This window comes from Prionailurus viverrinus, chromosome C1 (genome assembly GCF_022837055.1).
Source record: "Prionailurus viverrinus isolate Anna chromosome C1, UM_Priviv_1.0, whole genome shotgun sequence".
In the NCBI taxonomy this organism is placed as follows: domain Eukaryota; kingdom Metazoa; phylum Chordata; class Mammalia; order Carnivora; family Felidae; genus Prionailurus; species Prionailurus viverrinus.
The window spans coordinates 113,896,111-113,920,898 of NC_062568.1; the positions used below are offsets into that span (position 1 = coordinate 113,896,111).

The 24,788-nt window shown below is 47.3% G+C and overlaps 1 protein-coding gene across 1 annotated transcript in view; it reads left to right on the plus strand.

Moving 5' to 3' along the window:
- Positions 1-2,176: 2,176 nt before the first annotated feature.
- VTCN1 (V-set domain containing T cell activation inhibitor 1) overlaps positions 2,177-24,788 on the plus strand; it is a 65,000-nt gene continuing 42,388 nt past the window's right edge. The window contains exon 1 of the mRNA XM_047872062.1: positions 2,177-2,275. Within this exon, the coding sequence (XP_047728018.1) occupies positions 2,244-2,275 (32 nt within the window). The 5' untranslated portion in view covers positions 2,177-2,243. The remainder of the gene's footprint in view (positions 2,276-24,788) is intronic.

Below are 24,788 nucleotides of genomic sequence, written 5' to 3' on the forward strand. Positions count from 1 at the left end.
GAGAGTAGAGGGTGACTTTCAGGTTTCTCACTTGGCCGTCTGGCATGTGATGCTGCCCCTCTCCAAGAGGTAGAACTCAGGAGGAGCAGTGGGGTTGGAGAGAGAAGATGGTGCGTTCCAGGTCGGACATGTCCACGGTCCCTGTAGAACAGTGAGTGGAGATGGCCCACCAAGCAGCTGGAGGTGTGGGGCTGGAGCTCACACAGGAGGAGGTGTGGGGATACAGGTAATGAAATGTTCAGACAGAGGGGCCGTTGAAGCAGAGGACAGCGGAGGTCACGCAGGCAACACGTGTGCTGGGAGAAGAGAAGGCAGAGGCCACTTATGGGAGAAGGGAACAGAGATGGCCTGGGCACGGGACAGAGTAAGAGGCATTTCTCAGAGAAGAAAATGTCAAGAGAGGCTCTCAAATCCTGGAGAGCTCAATGTCTCTGAGTCCCTGTCTCTCTCTGTCTCTCTCTTTCTCTCCCACACACGCACGCACACAAGTTCATGTTGTTCTACCATTTTGTGATATCGGTCGGTCGCTTTGCAAAGATTTTTCCATTGTTTTCCACGTGCTGCTCTTCAGGCTTCAGAGTCAGAACCAGAGCAATGTCTGTCTACTTCTTCAGAGGCCATAGAATGCTCTTAGCTCTGGACCCCTGCCTGCTGGGGCCTGCCCTGGCCTCTAGCCAGCCCCCCAACAGAAGCTGTCCATTGGTCACTAAATGTCACCCTCCGGGAGGTTGGCCCGGTTTTTCCTCCAGGGCCGTCTTAGCCCATCCTGCAGTGATTACCTCACTGAAGGACACAGACTCAGTGGCCCTGCTCCAGGGTGTTTGAGGTGAGACTGCTCTTTTTAAGGCTTTTTGAGGAGTTGGGCACCCACTTAGCCCAGCCTCCCAGACCTGGGTAGAACCATTTCATTGGTTTACTTACTCTGGGAAGGCGCCTGGACCCCCTCTCGTGGACTCCTCCCTCCAGTCCAGGGAGAGATGCCTTGAAGAAAGGTCATTTGTCCCGGGTTGTGTGATTAATTAAGAACCCAGGATGTGGGGGTACCTGGCTGGCTCAGTCAGAAGAGCATGAGACTCTTGATCTCGGGGTCGTGAGTTCAAGCCCCAGGTTGGGTATAGAGATCACTAAAAATAAATAAATAAACACTAAAAAAAAAAAAAAACCAAACCCAGGACTTGGCTCTGGGTGACTTTAAAGTTCTCTCCGCTGTTAAGTGACACTCCTCTCTCTTGTCTTTCCGCCACCACCTGGTTCTCCCTTCCTTCCCGGGCATACTCCATGCTGGTGAAATCCTGGGGTGCTTTACCCTGAAGTAAACACAGTCAGCCAAGCAGTAGCTGGTGAACTGGCCAGCCAGTCAGTGGATGTTTACTCTCTAGGGCACTCCTCCAGGGTGTGGAGGGGATGGATGGCACAATACGAAGAGAGCACGAGAAAGAGCTTTCTGCCTTAAGAACTTGCCGTCTCCTTGGAAATCGGAGTGCTGGGCACAATGTCAGAGATCAGTTTTTCTCACCCACTCGGCAATAAGCTTCAGTGCAATGCCAGGCAGGGTCCTTTGTGAGGCCGACAGGGCAGGCCCTCTCACCCTTTCACCGAGAGGGAGCCTGAAGGGGTCAGCCTGCCCAGCTGGGCTGTCTCAGGGGCCCAAGGTGAGCTCAGTCCTCAGTGACAAGCTCAGCGCCCTCGTCCTTCCGACCTCAGCCTTTCTGAGGTCCCTCAACATGAATCTCCCTTGAGAGACCCCACTGGTGGTGACGGGCCTCTGTCTGAGTACTGCCTGCCCCCAGCGATAAGGACTCCAGCCTCCCAGCGTCCTGGGAGAGCCCAGTCACTTTGAGTTGTTCCAGGCCCTTTCTTCTTTGGAGATTAAATCTCCATGCCCAGTGCTCCCTTCCAGCATCAGGAGGAAAAGATGTGTGCTGAGCACAAGCCCTGAAGCGGGGGGCCTGGGAAGCTTTCCCCTGTCACCCGCTCACAGGGTCAAGGCCTGGAAGCAACCCTGCGTGCATGGCCTCCCCGGCTGGCTGGGTGCGGGCAGCCTGTGTGCCTGCAGGGACTTCTGCCCAGCAGTGCTGTTTCCTCATACCTGAGCCGCCCGGGCCGCACGCACCACTCCCGGCCTGAGCACACTATTTAAGGCCGGCGCGCTAGAGCGTGCTGTGAGTCACGGCACCGGGAAGGCGGCGGCAGCTCCACGCACCCGGCTCCCTACACGCGCGGGAAGGGGCGCTCCCCCGGCCATGGCCTCCCTGGGGCAGACCATCTTCTGGAGGTAGTGTGCTCTTCTCCTTCCTTCCTGGTGAAGGGGACAGGGGTGAGGTGTCTGGGGAATGCTGATGACAACTGGGCTGTCCCACGGGACTCCACCTATACCCTTATCTGCTCCAGCACTGGGCTGGCGGGAGCCTAACTGGACTTGACTTAACATCACGCCCCAGCCACTCAGGGCACCCATTGGGGGTGAGGCTGGTTTTCTGCCACGGAGGGCCGGGCCCCCCGCCAGGGCAGCTCTGGATCAAGGCTTGTATGCATCGGGCCAAGAGCTCCACGGAGACATCAAGGCTCTTGTGGGGCACCGAGCAGGGCTGTGTGGGGCTGCTTGCTGGGATGGCAGGGAGTCAGTGACTGATGCTGGATGGGATGTGAAGGTGCTATATACGCTATCCGGTCCCCAGGATGAGGCAGGCAAGCGTGCTGTGACCCTTCTCTGTGGGCGTGACTTCCCAGTACTGCTGAGTAAACCACACCAACACCCCTCCTCCACTCCCAGCTGCAGGATGGGGTCCCTAGTTGTCAGGGGGGTTCCCAGGAGACGAGACCCGAGATGCTGCTGCTGAGAAAGCAGGCCTTTGCTAAGGCCTGGGTCTGACCATCCTGGGGACTGGGGCAGAGTATGGAAAGAGAAGGAAAGAAAGAAAGAAAGAAAGAAAGAAAGAAAGAAAGAAAGGAAGGAAGGAAGAAAGGGGAGGGGCACCTGGGTGGGTCAGTCAGTTAAGCCTCCGACTTCAGCTCAGGTCATGAAGTCAGTTAAGCATCCCACTTCAGCTCAAGTCATAATCTCATGGCTCATGGGTTTGAGTCCGGCGTAGGGCTCTGTGTTGACAGCTCAGAGCCTGGAGCCTGCTTCGAATTCTGTGTCTCCCTCTTTCTCTGCCCCTTCTGCACTTGCACTCTGTCTCTGTCTTGCTCTCCCACTCAAAAATAAATAAACATTAAAAAAATTTTTTTAATTGAAAGAAAGAGTAGGGAGGCATGAGAGGGAAGTATAAAATGCAGTAGGCACGTAGAGCTGACAGGATGGAAGGCCCAGAGCTGAGAGGAGGAGCAGGGTTCATGAGGAAAAAAGAAAGCCCACCCCTCACATTTCCTCCTCTCACTTAGCTACCTCTAGTTGCCTCTTTTTCCCCCAGAACGTCACTTCCCTTTCTGGAAAGAAAGAGCTGGAAAGTGAAGGATGGGTTTTCCTGAAAGGGTTGATGATTCTATGTCCGTCATAACTCATGATGGTGTTTAGGAAGATGGGAAGACTGGTACACGAGGACTCTAAGGGTCGTTGGAGAGACCAATCCTCTGATTTCTAGGTGTTTTTTTTTTAGAGAAAGGAAAAGGAGGGAGGGAGGGAGGAAAGGAAAGCTCAAATTAACAAGGAAGTTTGTGAAGAGGCTGAGAGAATGTTACTTCCCAGCGGCAGCCTAGAAAATTCTTTCCCTTAGGGGTGTCTGGGTGGCTCAGTTGGTTGAGCGGTTGAGCATCCAACTTCGGCTCAGGTCATGATCTCACTGCTCATGAGTTCAAGCCCCGCGTTGGGGTCTGTGCTGGCAGCTTGGAGCTTGGAGCCTGGAGCCTGCTTTGGAGTCTGTGTCTCCTCCTCTCTCTGCCTCTCCCTTGCTCGCACTCTGTGTCTCTGTCTCTGTCTCTCTCGATAATAAATAAACATTGTAAAAAATTTAGGAAAGAAAAAAAGAAAATTCTTTCCTTTAAAAAAAAATGATAGCCCCCTCACTTGGGTCCTTCTGGGATAGCCAGTCCTGCAGTGGGGGGGGGTTGGGGGGCGGGCTCTGTGTGGTCAACAAGGCTGTCAGACAGCACTCACCTCCCCATGCCTTACTCCCAGGGGAAGGAGCAGGTAGTGGAGAGCTTCCCTTCAGGCTTTTCTGCCCTGCAAGAATGTCCCAGGAAGCACCTACATCAGAGGAACTGGTGTTTTGCCAGCACCTTCTATCTCCACGCCCTGGGCTAGGTGCCTTACAGAAGTCCTTTAATCCTCATCTGAGCCTGTGAGAGTTCATTATCACCTCAGAGAAGTTCAGCCATGTGCTCAAGGCGACACAGTGTGCAGGAGGCAGGGCAGCATTTAAATCCACTCTACCTAACTCTGAACCCCAAGCTGTCTCCTCTGGGCCATGCTTGCCCCCACTCCACCCTCCCCTCAGACTCGCCTCGCCTTGCCTGTCCCAGCTCTCCCTCCTCCACCCCCATTCCTCCGTTCTGGTTCCATAGATGTGAAACACTCCTCTAGCAACAAGTGGGTCTGTTGTTCCAAGGATGGATGTGTGGGCTTTCTAATAATACATTACAACCAGCCTGACTGGTTTTGCTGGAGGATTAGCAGGAGGTGGGTGTTCAAAATGCATGTTCCCCCACCCTTTAGAGACCCAAGGGAATCAACAGAGGCTCCTCTTGTTGGCCCCAGCATGCCTCATTAGCTATTCATGCTCTGCAATTGCAAAGGCCATGACAAGTCACAAGAGCAGATCTTTTGTGTCAAGAGGCCACCAGGAAGAGGACCAGTGGGCAGGCTCAGTGGGAAGCAGGGGCTGGAGAACTCATCCCACCCTTGGCCCTAACGAACCCTCTTTCTTTGCCATAATTTTCTTCATTCATAATAATTTCTTTTATTGAGGTGATCATGACCGTCGGTGATGTGGGCGAGCGTAAGAGAGGGCCTGCCAACCTCCGTAGACCCGGGGGATTTCTCTCTTAAATAATTACCACGGAGCTTAATACCTTCAAATCTCATGCTCAAAAATGGATGCCACTCAGGGATGGAAAACCAATATGCAGTTTCTGCTGAACCTGACCTTGGTCTATTTCAGTGCTGTGTGATCAGAATTTTCCTCCCCTCCTCCCACTGTAGCTGACAGTGGACACAGCATTTGCCCATGGAGCATTTGTGCGGTACCTGCTAGGAGTTCAAGGGTAGAAAGGTCATGGCCCCTGCTCAAAGGGGTTATGTTATGGTCAACAACATTAACTCAATACCTTCTGTGTGCATCAGACTAGGCACTGGGTCAAAGGCGGCTAAGACATTGATGAGAATGTAGCCTAATGGAGAAGAAAGACTCCCAAACAGATAATTCCAGTATGCTGTTCATAACCCATGAGACAATAAGACAGTGTGTAACAGCAGAATTTCCTTAATCTGAGGCCTTAGGGAAGGTCTCCTGAGCCAGGTGATGGCTGGGCCAAGCCTTGAAGGATGAGTTAGTGTGATCCTGGTGAAGAAGGGTGGGAAGGACACTCTGTGCAGAGGAAAGAATAGAATAGAATAGAATAGAATAGAATAGAATAGAATACAATACAATACAATACAATACAATACAATACAATACAATAGAACTCATGAACCAGCTACTCTCCTCTCATCATCAGAGTAAGAAGCATGAGGCAGGGGGTACTGCGATGAAGCAGAAGAGGCAGGGCCAGGTCATGGCGGAAGGCATGAAACTGGGAGAAGTGAGGTCTGGAGATAGCAGTTGGAGAGCAGTTGAGGGAATGGTCACCTGGGATTCCTTCTGAGGAGAACACGTAGAGAGAGAGAGAGGGCAAGGAGCCAGCTAAAGAAGTGGGCTAAAGAAAACTAACTTTTATGGGTGGGCAAAGGAAGATGAGTCAAAGAAAGAGCTGCGAGTACACAGTGGAAGAGGTAGGAAGAGACCAGGATGGACAAGTCTCAGGGATGTCAACAGAGCAAAGTGTCATAGAGGTCCCGGGGCTGGAAGCGGTGTCATTCAGGCTCAGTCAAGTCTGGCACTGACAGAGAGATCCAATCCAGATAAAAATATGGCCTATGCAGCATTTAAGTGAAACTCACATGGCTTTGCCCAGAAAATGAAGAGGGCAGGCTTCCAAGTAGATCCTGCATGCAGATGAGGTCAAGCAGGGGCAGGGGCCCTCTGAGTCGAGCCTGAAGAAGGGCTCTGAGTGTGCACGGTCAGCAGAGAACATCGGATTGCTATGACACCTGGCATCTCTCTTTCCAGAAAGCAGAGACACAACTGTAGCAGAAGTGAGGCCCAGTTGGCACAGATTTCAAATTGTTATTCCGCTTTCCTCCCCACCATCCTTCTCTCCCTCCCTCCCTCCCTTCTTTCCTTCCTTCTTTTTCCCTAGATTCTTCATCTGTCCTATTCTGACTCTTCTATCTGAAGTCAACTCTTTGGAGCCTCTAAGACTGGGGGAAATCACCAGCAACAATGAGAGTGACAAAGACATGTCCAAGGAAGGAAGTTACTGGGTGGAGAAGTAGCAGGAATCTTTTTACCAGAAGAAGGCACATGAAACAGAAAATAAGGGAAACCAGAACAAAAGCAGCTCAAGGGGCTTCGCTCTGGAGGCTTCCTTTCCCACTGTCCCTGAGTTTTCATGCTGGTGGCTGGCTCAGACCTACCGGACCTTAGTGGCCAGGGAAAACAGCACTTGGCAACACAATGAAAGTTCGCCTGATGAGAAAATCATGAAAGGTCTGGCTTGGGGAGGATCTCAGCACAGGCCATGCTGACACTTGAAACCCCACTGAGATAGGAGATCTGCCCAACTGTCAGACCCTCTGAACCTACAAAATCTAAGGTTTGGGGGCCTTCAGGGTCCATCCCCGTGGACAGGACAGGAAGTTAGAAAACGAGATAAACGAAGAAAGACTTAAACAGGTGGCACCTGTGTTGCTGCCCCTGTCTTTCCATTCAGCTCACATGGCGTTTCCACCTTAAAGTCTTCCTGGATCTTTCTAGCTGCTGTTAACTGCCCCTTTTATGTTTGCGGTTGCCCATGTTGATGAATTTCTGTTCCTGACGCCCATCTGTCTCCCTCAGTAGGGTTTTAGCCCCTCGAGGGTCTGGCCTTCACCTTGTTCACTGTTGTGTGGGGGCTCCACCATGTGTGACACCATGGCTACACAGCGGGGCTCTGGAATCAGACTGCCTGGATTCAAATCCTCCTGCCACCTTGAACACTTCTCTTCTGTGAGCCTCAATTTCCCTCGTTCTAAAACGGGGTGACAGTAGTACCTAACTCCTAGTGCCATGTGGATGACACGTGATGATTATGTGCCTGGCACATCCTAAGAACTCTATAAATGTTAGCTATTGCTAGTTAGTTGCCACTCCACAATGCTCGGTCCGTGACCGGCTCTCCATAAGAACTTGTTAACCTCAACTCCGTGACGCCACTGGCTCTCCCATCCCTTAAATAGGTGTTCTAGGGAGACTACACTTGGATAAATTGCCACTGGGGTCTCTTAAAGACAGTTAACTCTAACAACACTCTGGAGAATATTCAGGTTTCTAGAATCTTGTTTTGGAAAAAAAAAAAAAATCCAGCCCACCTCACTTTGTTGTCTATGAGTCTGACATGTAATCCTTCTCTCAACCTGAGGATGACTACGGTTTAGAATATATGTCTGGCTTTCCCAGTATCAAGCGTGAAAGCAGACAAGGTGAGTTGGGAGACCCTTGGGTATACAAGCTCAGCATCTACATCTTCCTGACGAGGCACTGTTGGCATCAGGAGCCACAACCTTCAGGGAGCAGTTGGAGCTATGGAGATCTGACCAAGCACTAAGTGATGGTTAATTAGCTAACCCACCCCACAGTCCTGATTATCTCCATTTCAAAGATGCCAGTGTTGAGGCAAGAAGATTTGCTCAGTGTCCCCCAGCCAGCCAGTGGCAGGAACCAGCTTGTTCCCACTTAGACCTCTATGCCGACTGTTACTAGGAAAGTGTCTTTCTACTCAGCTCTGCCTCATCTTGCGCGACTTAAAAAACCCCAGCTCCTCACTGGCAAAACTCACATCCTCAGGGGCAAGTGACTGCCGGGATTCTTAACCGCCAAGGAAGGAGCTTCCTCCAAACAGGCAGGAGCCTGTGGACTGTTGGCCCCTGGTTTGCGTTGTTTTGAGTAGCTGCTCTAGGTGAGTGAGCTCAGGAGGAAGAAGTGACTGAAACTCAGTGAGAATTACATACTCTCAGAGCTTGACAATTCAGACGGTACACCCCCTCGTTTTATTGCTAAGCTAATAAATTGTGCAACTTGCCCGTGGGTCATGCAGTTTTTAAAACATGGGTACAACAATAAGCTTATATTGTCCAGTGTCCCTAGCTGAAAACTGCGCTGGACCCCAGCCAGCCACAACTGACCAAACAGCAAGGTCCCTAGACCTGAGAGACCAAAGCTTCCTCCATATTTACCTTTGACATAGGAAGATGTGGAGATAAATGTTGGTACTGGAATTCGTCTGACCTGTGTTCGTATTCCAGCCCTCCAATCCCTCGCTGGGGGACCTCAAGTATGTTACTTAACCCCTCTGTGTCTTCACTTCCTCCTCGGTAAATTGCGATTCATAACAGAAGCTATGTCACAGAGTTGTTGTCAAGACCAAATGAGTTAATGAACGTGAAAGTTTCCAAGCAGCACCTTGTTTGGGTTAACGGTTGGGTGTATGAGTTATCTCAGTTATTCCCTCCCACTGTTTTCACAGAATAACTAAGTGATTTGGAGATAGGGAGCCGAATGGCAAGTCCCACAGTGGCAGCTGGGTTTAAGGGACCTCAGTGTCTGAATTGTTCTAGGATTTCAGACAACTGGAAACACTTTCTTTTCTAGTCCCTGTTCTGTGAGATCCGGGAAAAATCCCTGGCTGCCTGAGGTGGCAACATACCCCATGATACTCAGGGTTCAGTCTCCTGATGGCAGAGGTGACATCACCTGGGCCTGTTAGAAATGCAAATTATCACACACAACCCCCCCTTACCAATCCCCCAGACTTACTGAATCCCAACCTGGGGGTGAGGTCCAGCAATGTGTTGTGGTTTGTTTTTTTTTTGTTTTGTTTTTTTTTCATTTTTTCAAGTGTTTATTTTTGAGAGAGAAGCAGGGAAGGGGCAGAGAGAGAGGGAGACACAGATATCCGAAGCAGGCTCCAGGCTCCGAGCTGTCAGCACAGAGCCCGACACAGGGCTCGAACTCATGAACTGCGAGATCATGACCCTCAGAACCAAAGTCAGACGCTTAACCGACTGAGCCACCCAGGCGCCCTGCAATGTGTTTTAATAAGCCATCCAGGTGATGCCGACGTGAGCTCAAGTTCCAGAAGCTCTGTATTAGCGTTCTCTCTGGACTCCTTGGTTCCTCAGGGAAACCACAAGGATTTCATCTGGACAGAGATAAATGTCACCTGGGCTCATTTATCATTCCACATTTCTCCTTAAGAAATGTTCTAAAGAGGGACAGGTGGGCCTTGATGAAAACAAAGGGAAAAACATGAAGTTTCTGCAGGTAAGAAACCCAGGTTATATTTCTCTTTATATTAGCTTTCCGCAATCCCAAACCATCTGCCTGGAACGTTTCAGATTTACTAGCCCATCACTTCCAAATGTATTCCTACTGCTCCCAGCACAGCAGTAATGGGGGAAAGGGCAGACGGTTTCCCCTCTTTCTTTTTCTGCAGGTTTAGAATGAAAAATTTCATACACTAAAAACCATGAAAGATTTGAGAAAGGGAGAGAGCATCCATAAAATTTAAAGTATTGAATTGTCTCTTTTAGCTTCCTATGGCCTCCACATTGTGCTCTCTTCCACCCCCGCCTGAAATGGCCATTTCATACCTCTCTTCTCTTCAATCCTCTTGTAAGCCCTCCCCTCCCCAGTTTCAGATGATTATCTTGCTTTATCCTTCACTGAGAAAATAGGAGGCAGCAGACAGGTATCCTTTATCTTTTCACTCCCAAAACTACCTGCTACACCCATCCGCGTCCTTTTTCTCTGCTCTCGCCTGCTCAAGAACACCTCCGCCAGCCAACACCCTCGGTCTCCCCTCTGCTCCTCTGTCATCCCTGTCCCCATCAGCCCATTGCTATCTTAAAGGGAAAACCCTTTCTCACCTCACAGACTCTCCAGCTCTCACCCCACGTCTCTTTTCCCTGCTCAGCCAACTTGTCGAAAGAGCTGTCTGGGGTTGCTGATGAGATCTGCGGCATCAGAGAGGGAGTATGATGTGGTTCCTAGCGCAGACTGGAGCCAGGCTGCCTGAGTGCAATCCCAGCCCTGCCACCTTCCAGCCATGTGGCCTTGGGCAGGTTCTTGGTCCCCCCGGTACCTGGGCCCTGCATCTGTAAAATGAAGATGATACTAGAATCTGCATAATAAGACTGTGAGAATTATGTGAATGAAATCATATAAAGCGCTTAGCAGATCCTTACTGCAGAACACAGTTTTGTCCCCACTATACCAAGGTATTGCTCCTGTCCCTGCCAAACCTGATGTTGACCTCTCTGTACTCATCTTACTTTCACAGCGGCATTCGACACAGATGTCCCGCTACCTACTTCATGATTTCTTCTCTTGGTTTCCATGGTACTACACTCTCCTGATTCCCCAACCCCCACCCCTGCTTCCCACCCTCCTTCCCCTGTGGCACTGGTATGGTCTCCTGGGGTTACCTCTGTTTCTCCAAGCCTGGGTCTAGTCTGAGGGTAGCCATCCCTCTGCTGCCCCCCCCCCCCCCCCCACAACTGGAAACCACCAGGATCTTCCTCTGGGAAGCCTGCCTCCGGTATGAGGACTTTCATTCATTTTCTATATTTAAAAAAAAAAATTTTTTTTAACATTTATTTATTTTTGAGAGACAGAGCACAAGTGGGGGAGGCGCAGAGAGAGAGGGAGACACAGAATCCGAAGCAGGCTCCAGGCTCTGAGCTGTCAGCACAGAGCCCGATGCGGGGCTCGAACCCACGAACCGTGAGATCATGACCTGAGCCGAAGTCAGATGTTTAACCCACTGAGCCACCCAGGTGCCCCCATGTCCTATATTTGATGATTGGCTCTACTCTGCTAAAAAGTCTTAGGGCCCAGGAACAAAATATAATGGCATAGGGACAATTATCCTTTAAAGGGGCTGGCGTAAGCTTCAGGGTTGGGATGAAGTCCCATAAGGATGGTAGGGTAAGTTGTGTACTAGAAAGTGCTATATAGGAGGATGGCCATATTGGGCCATGCTTCCCGGAAACAGCCCTAACGCCTGTCAGAATCCCCCCATCTGTCTTCTCACTCCACTGGACCATCATCTGGTCACATCCGAGCATCATGGGGTCCAAGCAACATGCTTGATTCAAGCCCCTAATAATCTCTGTATTTAAGTACCTAAGACCGTGGTTCCCCAAATGAGTCTAAAGGGCACTGACGCTGCAACAAAATTTTTCCTGGAAGAGTCCTGCAGTCAAGCAAGTTTGGAAGTGCTGAATATTATCAGGTTGGACCATGTGAAATTGCCAATGTTCAATGGCTTTTGCCCTATGGAAATGGCAATTTCAAATGGTTCATCCTCATATGTGTTCCTCTGGGACGTTCACTTAGGCATATTAGCATCTTCACGTCCTAACGGTAGAGAAATCTGTTTGATTGCGATTGACCCAAGGTTATGAAAATGTAATCCTTTTTAAAGTAATACTTATTAATAAACACCAGACACACTTTGGGAAACTATGGGCCGGGGTAATTGAGAACGGCAGTCATGAATAGAAAAAAAGTGCAAGAAGGTGGGAGTGTGCAAGCAGCAGCCAGGCCTGAGCAAAAGCACGGGAGAAAAAGAGCAGGATGGGGTTTTCCTTCCAGGGAATGCCTGCCCGTCTTTGAAAGCCAAAGTCATATTTTTTCAGATATTCCCCTTATACAGTCAAGCTCTTCCTTGATGAACCTTCTTTCAAATAAGCTTTTTTTGTAACTGACTTCTGCCCTTCTCTCCCTCCTAAAGGGTAGGGAGGATTCATGAGGTGACATCAATGGCTCATGCCATATTCCTCAAATGACAGATACTAAATAAACATGGGTATTATTTTGACTGCCCTCATATTATTATAATTATTAATTAGTTCATCGTTTCCGGGTATTATCATCATCCCAGTTCATAGGTGTTCATCTAATCTGCTTACACCAGTGAGGTGAGTTAAGCACATCTGGATGCAGAGAAGAGACTCAGCCCTGGCTGCCGGTGCCTCAGGGAGCATCTCACACACGCTCTATAAAGAACGTGGGCACATAGCCAATGTGAGTTTGTTGTTCTCCAGGCACTGGAGCCAAATGTCCATGACAGAGAATGAAATTGTTGGATGGGGTAGATTCAGGTAGAGTAGAGTGAGACAGGGGCTTGGCCAGGACTAGATCCCCGGTGCTTCCACTGCCCCCCACACCATGCCACTGTCTGGAATTCTTCTCATGAGAGAGCCTCTAACAGGCTTCTCTGTCATTCATATGCTACCTAACGGCCACCTGTGACTGACCCTCTGTGGAGGGACTAGGTATTTTGACATCAGTCAGCCCCTCTGGTCACCTAGCAGGTGTTAGGCATTGGTAGGCACTATCTAAGACTCTGTGGGAAGTAGAAGATGAGAGTTGAAGGATAGGGTGTTGCTTTCTTAGGACAGCATAGCGTTAATCAAAGTTGTGAATCGTGGCTCGCTGGGACTAACGACATTGAATGGTCCCCTGATAGTTTTGTGTCCTGTGGTGGAAGACAACTGTCTAGAGTGAGCATCCTTACAAAGGAAATCCCTAGCCTGTCAGGGGCATGGCTACAAACATTCAATTGCCAGGAAGGGTAACAACAAGCCTTTTTGATTTCTCACGATGTAAGTGAAAACAAAGCCTTTGACCTAGGCTCGCCCAAAGAGCACACACGGATAAGCCTTGAACAGGCCACATCATCTTGCAGGCCCTCATATCTCTTTTGTCTTATCCCCATAAAAGTCAAATAGTCTTACTAGCATTCAGAGAGCTCTGAGAGCAATGGGAAGGGGTGTGGGCATTGCTACTTCTCTCCTGCTTCGTGGTAGATTAGAAGAGGGTGGGATTCGGAAGCTGGGGGTCCTGACTTGACTTCCCTTTCCAAATTTATATTGGGTAATCTTATGCCAGTCACTTGCTTAATTTCTCCTGTTAAGTAATGACAATAAATGGACCTCCCAAAACTGCCCTAAGGCATCTCTTGCATTGCTTGACATGTCTACATCTTTAATTGAGAAGCTGTCTCATCCATTTGAAGAAGAGAATTTAAAAAAAAAAAAACAAACACAAGACCCATACACCATGAACTTTAAAACAAGCAGAAGGTCAGAGGTGCCTGGGTGGCTCAGTCAGTTAAGCCTGCAATTTCAGCTCAGGTCATGATCTCACGGTTCCTGAGTTCAAGCCCTGCATCGGACTCTGCACGGACTGCACAGAGCTTGCGTGGGATTCTCTCTCTCCTCTCTCTGTCTCTCCTGCACTTGCTCTCTCTCTCTCTCTCTCTCTCTCTCTCTCTCTCTCTCTCTCTCTCTTTCTCTCTCTCTCTCAGATACATAAATAAGTTAAAAAAAAGGCAGAAGGATTAAAAGCAATGGTCATACATGTCCTATTGTCCATTTCCCTTTGGGTCCAGCTTCAAAGAGTCTGTGCATATCAGGAATGTAGCCCCACGTTCTGGATCTCTCAGACAGCAACTTATGTCAATTCTAGTGTTGGCCTTCTCATGGGATCACCCTATGAGAAGCCCCACAACCTTTAATCATGGCCTCCAATGTTGGGTTCTTCCTGTGTATCAATACAGTTCCACAAGTTCCACATACATTATTGATGAATTTAACAAATAATTATTTGATCATCTACTTTGTACCTGGCAACAGAGATCCTAGGATTATAGTCGTGTATCAGGAGACGGATAAGTGAACACACAGTTATAAGAGAGTAAGCAAAGTGCCACTGCAGGCCACTTTCAGAATGCTTTGGAATCAACTTCTAACCCAGCATTGATGGTAGTGATTATGGTGCATGGTCAGAGAGACTTTTTGAAGGAGGTGGCTGCTGAGTGGGAATTAGCGAAGCAAGGAGAAGTGGAAAGAACATCCAGGCGAAGTGCAAGGCCTACGAGGTGGTGCAAGATGGGAAGACAAGGGGGAAGGCAGAGCAGGGAACAGAGTGGCATCTGGAGAGATGAGCATGAGCTGGATTTAACCTCAACAACTGGAGATGTTGGGTTTTATCCTCCCACTTTCCAGCTGAGTAAATTAAGGCTTGAGAGTGCTAGGAGAAAGTGAAGGCGGATACTTGGGGGGAAGATTAGAAGACGTGCAAAATGAGCAGATGAGATCAAGTCACTTTTGAGAATGATTTTCAAATGAATGAGGAGAAATGATGAGGTCAGGAAGCCATTGGTTAATGGCAGGACTCTGTGAGGCCCATTACTTATACTCTCTGCAAGGGATCATAAATTTCACTGCTTATCCATTGTCACAACTGTTGAATATAATATATACAAAGGGAATTGAAAATAGAGTGTAGATCTATCTGCCTCCAAAGTCTATACCCTTTCCTAGTTTAGAAACAAATTTATTTTATTTTAATACTAAGATTAGGTGGTTGGAGGAGCTAGGGAAGTTGGGGTGGCCCACTGGTGGCAAGTTGGACCTTATGAGGCCAATCCCTTTAGGTCCAAGAGCTTGATGGCTGTACTCTGTCAACAGCTCTGGAGTCCAGCTCCCCAGGAGCCTCTGTGCAAAACCCTAAATGCCACTGCCTTTCTTTAAAAGCCCTTAGAAGTAAAACTCTAAGTGTTAGCAAAAAGGGATATTGGTGTAAGAAGGAGGTGTTTTGATTTTGCAAACCTATAAGCTTCTTGGCTCTCTTGAGGTACCAGAAGGAGCTTTTCCTTAAAGAGGTCCCCCCAAACTTCTTAACCGTGCTCAAACTCTAAGAGAAGACTAAAATTTTGAAAGTGTTGTGGTACCTGGCTGGCTCGGTCGGTGGAGCGCACGACTCTTGATCTTGGGGTTGTGGGTTCAAGCCCCACATTGGGTTTAGAGACTACTTAAAAATAAAATCTTTAAAAGAAAAAAAAAAAAACACAAACAAACAAATCCCAAAACGTTGAAAGCTTTTGACCATGACCAAAACTGAAAAAAAGATAAATCTGGCTGTTTTCTCATATTTCCAGGTTGACATTTTCTCATAGGCAAATTCCTAGATCAACAAAATGCTCAACTTAGCAAAGTAATTATAGTTTCCCTAATACTGACCCCAACATATTCCATTTATTCTAATAAAGATGTAAATGCTAATTTTCAGAGGCAGAAAAAATGGGGACTGTAAGAGAATGTTTAATATGTGTAAAGGATCCTGCTAGCTTCCCAGTTTCCTACCCTTAAGGCAAGTACAATTGTAGAAAAGTGAGTTGCAGGATGGTGGGCTTTCATTGGCGTTCCCAAAAGGTGTCAAACTATGAAGGAAGGGTTTTTCATTTTTCTTAAAATTCTGGGGGCTCCTGGTGCTGCCCAGCTGGGCTTCCTAGAGCTGAGGCTGTTCTCGAACCATCATGCAGGGCAGCTGTGAACAGCCTATTGTGTTATGAAGAACATGTCTGCTCACATAAAGGAAGGCAGACTGGTTATGTATAACTTCCAGCACATGTTCGCTGGGTCCTGGCTCTGCCTCTGAAAGTGCAACAGCTGACCCAGGAAACTGTTGGAACTGCTTCCTGAGAGCATCACTTTGAAAGATGCCTGCTCGCCCACCATCTAAAAGACAGGCCAAACCTAAAGAAATTAGTGTTTTCTCTTGCAAAATGTGTTTCCCTTATTTGTTCTACAAGTGTAATGTGGGATTGGTGTGGAAACTTTGGAAAATGCAGAAAAGCACAAAAGAAAAAAATTATCAAAATCTCTATCATCCCTAACCGAGGGATACCCACCGTTATTATGTTCTTCCAGTCTTTTTTCTTGGTATCTATGTTTAATAAGTGATACCCTACAGTGCATATTATTTTAGAAACTACTCTCTACATATTGGTTTTGTGAACATTTTTCATATAGATAAATATTCTTGGGAAGTGTGATTCTTTACCACTGCATAGTACTGCCTCTATAATGAACCTTAATTCTCTCGTTCACTTCTCTGTTCTTGGACATGTGGGTGCTTTCAATGATTTGCCCACAATTACTATGCTAATTTTAACCAACACTATAGTTACTATCCTTGGAAATCCATCCCGTTGGGGTTTTTTTAATTTTTTTTTTAATTTTTATTTATTTTTGAGAGAGAGAGAGAGAGACAGAGCACAAGCAGGGGAGGTGCAGAGAGAGAGGGAAGCACAGAAGCTGAAGCAGGCTCCAGGCTCCGAGCTGTCAGCACAGAGCCCAACGCGGGGCTCAAACCCACAGACTGTGAGATCATGACCTGAACTGAAATTGGATGCTTAACTGACTGAGCCACCCAGGGGCCCCCAACCAACCGTATAGTTACCATCCTTGGAAATGTATCTAAAGAACCTGTTGGTTCTTTATAACGAGTTCTTAGAAAGAATTACAGGATGGAAACTCACAATGTACACGGTATGCCTTCTGATGCATGTGAAGACGCTGTCCCCCTTCTCCTCGCCCTAAAGTTTGCACCAACTCACACTCCTACCAGCCATCTAAACTTCCCAAAATAATAGTGTCTACATAGGCCTTTTCCAGGACCAGCACTAACCCTTTGCCACCGTTTTGAAAAAGAAAATGGCAATTTTTTTTAATGTTTATTTATTTTTGAGAGAGAGAGAGAGAGAGGCAGAAGGTGAGCAGGGGGCGGGCAGAGAGAGAGGGAGATACGGAATCTGAAGCAGGCTCCAGGCTCTGAGCTGTCAGCACAGAGCCCGACGCGGGGCGCAAACTCACAAATTGCAAGATCATGACCTGAGCCGAAGTTGGATGCTTAACCGATTAAGTCAACCAGGTGCCCCGAAAATGGCAAATTTTATATCTCATGTTCCCACATTTCCCTGTTGTTGAGGCTTTCTTTTTCATGTCTTAGTTTCCTTCTTAATTTCTCATCCAACCCTACTCTCAGTAAAGTCACTAATATACTCATTTACACTCAGGTACACTAGACAGTGATTAATGAGATAAAATATTATACTATACATTTTAATCAGTAACAAAACCAAAGGGCTAAATTTCTTACAGGGTTTCACTTTATTATCAAGCTAAAGATGGGAGGGACCGTGGCGTGGAGAAAGCCCAAGAGGTAGTAAAACAGGGTCAGTTGTCCGCCATACTCCTACTAGAGTTGCCCTCTGCGAGTCTCTTATATGGACAGAGAAAACAATGGAATATTCACAGGCTATTCCTTCTCTACCCACCCCCTCAGGAAAATCTTGGTGTTTTCTGCTAAGTCTCCCCACCCTCCAGCTCATAATTATGAATTCAGTGGAGTAAGCCACACAGGCAAAACTGATGAAGGTGGAAGAGAGAGGAGAGAGGATTTGCTGGTGAGAATAGATAGAAAGCTACGAGGGAGAAGAGACCAGGGAGTAGACCTCAGAGAGAGTTTGGGGGAACTTTCAAGAAGGGAAAGTTTGAGGGGCGCCTGGGTGGCTCAGTCGGTTGAGCGTCCGACTTCAGCTCAGGTCACGATCTCGCGGTTTGTGGGTTCGAGCCCCGCATCGGGCTCTGGGCTGATGGCTCAGAGCCTGGAGCCTGCTTCCGATTCTGTGTCGCCCTCTCTCTCTGCCCCTCCCCCATTCATGCTCTGTCTCTCTCCGTCTCAAAAAAAATAAATAAACATTAAAGAAGGGAAAGTTTGGGAAGCCAATAGGAAGGATAGAAGTTGCAAAAGAGGGTGTCTTTTTTTTTTTTTTTAAGAAGTTTTGCCGTGCACTGTCCATGTAATGCCTTTTGATGTTTTCCTACATGTCCAGTGGTTTCAGTGAAGCTTTTCCATTGGGTCAGTATTTCTTTGTGACATTGTCAAAAACTGGACCACAAGATATTTGGGCTTTATATAGATTATAATAAGATCCTCTCCCTCGAGCTAGACAATATTTATGGATAATAATTAAGAGCTGATTTCTAAATGCGTGTTTATGTCTAGCTGCTAATTTTAATTATTCATGTAAAAATCTTTTATTTAAGGAGAGATAATTCTGAAATAAAAATATGGACCGCCATTCCATCGGGCTGCCTCGTGGACATGTTTTGGTTCAGTAGAAGAAGGATATGTTCCAAAATCAGATCAGCTCAGTTCGGTATTTATCGAATGCCTAGGATTAGTCAGGCACTATGTCTGACACTCAGGGGGATAAATGTGACTGATACATTGATTCAGCATGACCAGCAGGTTAATAATTTATAATCAAAGCGCAATTTTATTTTTATCTCTCTCTGACCATTTGAAGTGCATTCAAATAGTAGGGAAATGCATGACAAACCTTTTTTTTTTAATTCAAGTTAGTTAACACACAGTGCAGTCTTGGCTTTAGGAGTAGAACCCAGTGATTCATCTTTTACGTATGACACCCAGTGCTCATCCCAACACGTGCCTTGCTCAATGCCCATCACCCATCTAGCCTATCCCCTCACCCAACACCCCACCAGCAACCCTCAGCTTGTTCTCTGTACTTAAGAGTCTCTTATGGTTTGCCCCCCTCTCTGTTTTTATCTTATTTTCCTTTCTCTTCTCCTATGCTATCTGTTTTGTTTCTCAAATTCCACATATGAGTGAAATCATAGGATATCTGTCTTTCTCTGACGGGCTTATTTCACTTAGCATGATACTCTCTAGTTCCATCCAAACCTTCTGAAAGCTGTCATGAAAACTTGGCCTCTCCTTCAGATGGCTGATGCCTCCTTGGCCCCTGGTTCATGGCAGGCGCACTTCTCACATGACTCTCAGCGCTCAGGTGTCCTCTCCCACGTATTGCTTGTGGTGAGGACTCATAGCTCTAGGGTATCAGGCCCACCGGACAAACTCACATTTTCCTTGCCTCGTGAAAGGGTAATGACCCCCAAATTCAGCTCTGTGTTCCGTCTCCCCCAACCTGAACCCCTGTCTCTGTATCACTCACTGAGCTGTTCTAGACCACATTAAATCCCTGAAGTATGATTTCGGTTCTAGTGGGTGTTTCACCGCTGCACCCCAACTTTGTGCTTTGTGCATTGGGGAGGAGTTACAGCCTCAGAAATTACCTCACGCAACTTCTCTCCCTACACTGAGCCCCTTTTAAATCCTTCACCTGATTGAGGCGGCTAAGATTTCTGGAAGTGGTTGTCAAAGATCCCCTTTTAAAAATCTGCATAGTGCTGTGGTATCTTGCTTTGGTATGCAGCGTCTACTGTATCTTAGAACCTCAGCTGAAACGTTAAACTTAACATCCAATTATACGCACACAAAAAGATACACTGCCCGTTACTGAGAAGTTTAGAGGAGACCAAAGGAGACACAAATGTATAAGCAGATCATTTATACACTTGATATATATGATGGGATGGGCATCGTGATAGAAACATGTACCAGAGACAATGAGGACACCGAGATAACCTCTGATACACATTGCCACCGTTTTCCCTCAAGCACCATCCAGAGTTAGGCCATACCCAAAAGAATGAGGAGGCTGTCTGGCTTACAAGTGAGCTCAAAGAATGTGGTGTCTTCCTGGGAACTTCATGCTTCAGCACAAAGGCCACGGAGTTGCCCCCTAGTTACTCCAGTACCTGGAGAAATGATAACATTACACATTTGAGGTAATACCGTATAATTGATTAAAGTGGATAGGGGAAGGATCCTTTCTTAAGGGTTTGAAAGGAGGCCCAGAAATCTTGGCAGCCACATCTAAAAATAGTAATCCTCTCTGAATCTGCCTGGAGGCATTGTAGAGACAGGACCGGTTGGGGGACCAGCGCCACTCAGATGCATCTCCTTGCTACTCTCAGCTCCATGGTATCAGTGCCCATATAGAAGACATCTGCATGAACACAGCCCCAGATTTTGGGGGTGGAGAGGGAATAGAAGGGGCCCTGTCCACTAAAGCTACCTTCTCCTACCTTCTCTGCATTTTATCCACCATCCAATTCTCTCTCTCCCTTTGCAATAAATAGCTCATTGCACTTTCCCAGCCCCCACCTCCCACCCAAACACGACTTTACAAAACTGTAAGGAAAATACTGAACACGTCTAAGAATGAGCTTGCTCCGCTCGTGGTGCTAAGGCAAGAGGAAAAGGGAGCTGTGATCTGTTAGGGTCTCAACTGCAGTTTACGCTGCTGAGCCCTGGGCCCTAGAGACGTCCTCTCCAACTGTCCGAACGGGTGCAATCCACTCTCCACGCAACGAGAACCCTGCCCTGGCTACAAGTCCACAGGCCTGTTGTAGCTTTAGTGATTTTACCCATTGCACGTCCCAGCCATTGGAATAGCCCAGGAATTCAAGCAGTCAGGAATGGAAACTACCTCTTTCAGACCTCTCACACCCACCCAATCCCATTTCCCACTTTTAGAAAGATCGCTCTTGTAACCAGAGACCACTTCAGAGCAATGAAGCAGCATTTCATGCCCAGGGTATCCCCCACCCTGTTAGATTGTGACTCGTATGGCAGGCCGTGGCAACGTCCTCTGGGAGACCGTGGTAGCAGGGAAACTGGCCAGAGGGAGATAGTTCCAGCATCTCCAGTCATTCCTACCTCTTGTCTTCTGGGCACCCCCATCTGTGTTGCCACATCCCATGGTCACCCTGGGTTTCTCAACTCTGTGGCCACTGGAATGGTCACATTTGACTGCAATGTGAGACACTTTCTGTCCTCGGTTTGGGTAATATATGCCTAGAAAGAGCGGAGAAACTAAGAAACCATTGTAAATATGAACCCAACAAAACTAGTTTCTGATCCTGACTTCTGAAATCTAAGTCAAGGTCGATGTGGCTGGTGCAGCTTTGGGGGCACTGGAATTATCCTTTGTATCCAGGCTAGTGAGAAACGAAGCCCATCCATTTCTAGACAAAGGGAGAACCGGGGACGCATTTCTCCCAGGCCTGGCAGGATTCTCAGTCCCTGACAGAATCTAAGCGTCTCCACAGGAGACCTTCCCCTCCTAGCTCCACCCTCCACCCCTTTGGCCTGGAAAACAGCACACTGTGTACCCACAGTCACCCTGGTTCTTCACATGGGCCTTAAAGGAAAGGGATGCAGCCTTTTTAGTGCATTTGCTACCTGCCAGGCACTGTTCTACAGGTGTTATATATATCATGAAGAAAGGCACCAAATGAAGAAGGTAGGTCCGACGTTGGCCTTCAAATATTTCTCCCTCCCATTCAGAGCATTAAAAAGATGGTCGCGGTGCCCCCTAATGCCTCACCAACCACCAGGTAATTCACGTACGAAAACCACTAAACTTTAAAACAAAAAAAAAAGTATACACAAGTTAACATTAAAAACACTTCCTTCCAGTTTTCCTGATTGTAAAGTCCACTGAAACTTAACTTTGATCTCTGGTCCCTTTGTGAGTGTTGGTCGGGGCTGGGAGGGACAGGTTGCCATTCCTGCTGGGCTAAGGCCATAAGGCCACGCTTCGTGGGCCTAATGAATAGCCCAGGGCTGCCCAAAAAAGCTTGCTTTGGCCCATCTCTTGAAGTTCTGATAGCTTGGACCCCTGGACAGCGAAGCTTTGTCTGTCACTTGTTTCTCTAACGTGTTCAATATTGCCTGAAGCAAATTCTCTGGATGCCCATTAAGACTGATTCTACCCTGCTGTGAAGGTATAAATCTTACTTTTAAGTTTTTGGAGGCATCATCTAATAGTCTGTTGATTGTGCAGGAAGTGTTCACGTTGGGTACCATATTCCCTCCATGGCGTATCTGTGTCTGTGATACCTGCTGGGCACTCGAGCTATACTTCATACCTCGCATTTCCTTTTCTCTTAGGACTTTGAAGATACAATCCCATCATTTTTCTGGCATCCCTTGTTACTTTGGAAAGCAAGCTATTAGTTTGTCATTCCTTTCTAGGTAATTTGTCTTTTACCGCTTTTAAGATCTTTTCAGTCTTTGTTCATCAGTTGCGCTATGAAGTGTCTTGTAGTTTTCTTTTTACTTACCCTACTTGAGATACACTGGCCTTCCTGAATCTGAAAAATTGGGATCTTTCCTACATACTAAAAAATACTCGGCCTTTTTCTCTTTGGATAGTGCCCCTCTCTCATTCTCCACCTCTGATTAGATGCATATTACATTTTCTCATTTTGGTCATGGTGTGTCCTACCCTCTTTTTTATATTTTTGAAACCTCTTTTGTTTCTATGGCTGGAAATTTATATTTTCATTCCCTGAAAATTTCCTTTTGGCTTAAAGGGGCGTGTATATTTTGTAAATCATCTGTGGAGAGAAATGACTAAAAGGACCCAAGGTGAATAAGTGATCAAGCACAGCTATTATCAGTTAATTCCAGGTTTGCTTCCTGACCCTGGCCAACTAGGTCTTCTACTTTTTTGAGCCCTCCCAAAAGCATTGTGCTAGAATTCATGGCACCAGCAAGATTTCATATGCTGTAATTTTTTAAAAGATTATTTTCCTTTAGAGAGGAATATAAATGATCATTTCTCCCATAAAAGGCGCCTCAAAAGTGAAGACTGTGTTAGTTTCCCTTAGTCTTTGATTTATCCATTAATTCAATAACTTTTAAGTACTATGTGCTAGATACTCTGAGGGATGCATTCTCTAAGGCGAAACATTTACTCAACAAACATTTATTAAATTCCTACCATGTTCTAAGACCTGGAAAAACAGCATGAACAAAACACAGAGGCAAGAAACAGCCTGGGATCTTTAGAGGCCCAAATTCATTTAGAATAGATGAAACATGAAGCGCTTGGGTGGCGCAGTCGGTTAAGCGTCCGACTTCAGCCAGGTCACGATCTCGCGGTCCATGATTTCGAGCCCCGTGTCGCGCTCTGGGCTGATGGCTCAGAGCCTGGAGCCTGTTTCCGATTCTGTGTCTCCCTCTCTCTCTGCCCCTCCCCCGTTCATGCTCTGTCTCTCTCTGTCCCAAAAATAAATAAAAAACGTTGAAAAAAAAATTTTTTTTTAAAAAAAGAATAGATGAAACATGGAGGTAGGGGGCCAGAAAATGGGGCAAGAAATGGGATAAAGTATCTACAAGTTCAAAAAAAATTTTTTTAATATTTATTTATTTTTGAGAGAGAGAGAGAGAGAGAGAGAGAGAGAGAGAGAGCTTGAGTGGGGGAGGGCCAGAAAGAGAGAGGGCCAAGAAGATCCAAGCACTGTCAGCACAGAGCCCGACATGGGGCTCAAACTCACGAACTGTGAGATCATGACCCGAACTGAAGTCAGACACTTACCTGACTGAGCCACCCAGGAGCCCCTAAACTATCCACACATTTATGTAAACTCTTCTTGAGCTTGTATTTGGTTTCAAGATTTTTTAAACTTTCAGAATTCATATACATTCTTTACTTTTTATGCTCAAATCAATATTTTATATTTAGATGTAAATCTTAAGCTGTTACTAAAATATGGTATCTGAATATGTAGAAGTCTAAACCAGAAGATAAAACAGAAATTTTGTGTTTCATTGTAGCCCTGTAGCCAACCAATCCCCGGGTTAGTGCCAAACCCCTGGGCCAGGCATAGGCTGGGACGGGGAGTTGGGGGTGGGTACAGGAGAATACAGCGGAACCTTCTTGCATGTAGTACCAGGCTAGCAGGAATGCAGGAACCATGAATCTACAGGAGAGAGCTGAGGCCTGTGCCCTAGAAGTCAGGCTGGGCCAGAGAGAAATGACCATGCAGCAGACTCAGAAATCACAAGGAGGCCCTGGATTCAAGCCCAGCTCCAGGGCAGAAGCAGGGTGCAGATTCCAGGCTAGAAGGCCAGGGAAACTTTCTTGGTATCTGTTACAGACAAGCAAGTCCACAGAGTTGTGTAAGTCAAGGACGACCGTGGATCCTAGGAGAGGGTGCGTATCGCCTACCGTCCTCAGTGTGAGCAGTCGAGACCTGTCATGTACTGGACAAGGCAGCCCCAGGGTCTGTGGCTAAGGAGTGCGGCTCGATCCCTTAAGGGATGGGCCCGGCAGCCTAACTTCCACAAGTCCGTCCATCCTCCCAGGCTTCATACAGCCACACTTTCAGCCACACTTTCAGCACTGTATGTCCACATCTATGCAATGAGAACGTGGGTCCCAGCAGGTGAGGACTTGCCTGCCATAGAGTCCTGGGTCAGACTTTTGGAAGACCGAACAGCATATCCCTATTGATTCCCAGGATACAGCGGTCTGCTTTTCACTGGGGAGATTTCCTGGTGTTACTGAAATAAAGAGTGAATGACAGAAGCCTTGGGGCATACAAATATGACACTGTATCCCATTTCAGAAGACAGAGGCGTCAGACCGCCTAAGACAGGTATATGTGCTCAGGGAGAGAAAAGTTCTGAGGGTGACAGGTAGACTTGTTCCCAGACTTATTAATGAATAAACAATGAACTGATCCCAGGGCTAGGCTTTCTGAGAGAAGACAGCCCAAGTTCTTCTCTGAATCTCTTCAGTGACAGTGTAGGTTTCCTGAAGGCAAGAAAGGGATGAAAAGTCACAACAGTTTTTGTGGCTTTAGGGTGTTGCAAAGTGATCTAGATTCTAGATCATTTGCTCTGTGGGCCACCCATGTGCCATCTGTGGGCCACCCATGGGGCCACCCATGAGGCCCAGATCACAGTGACCGATGG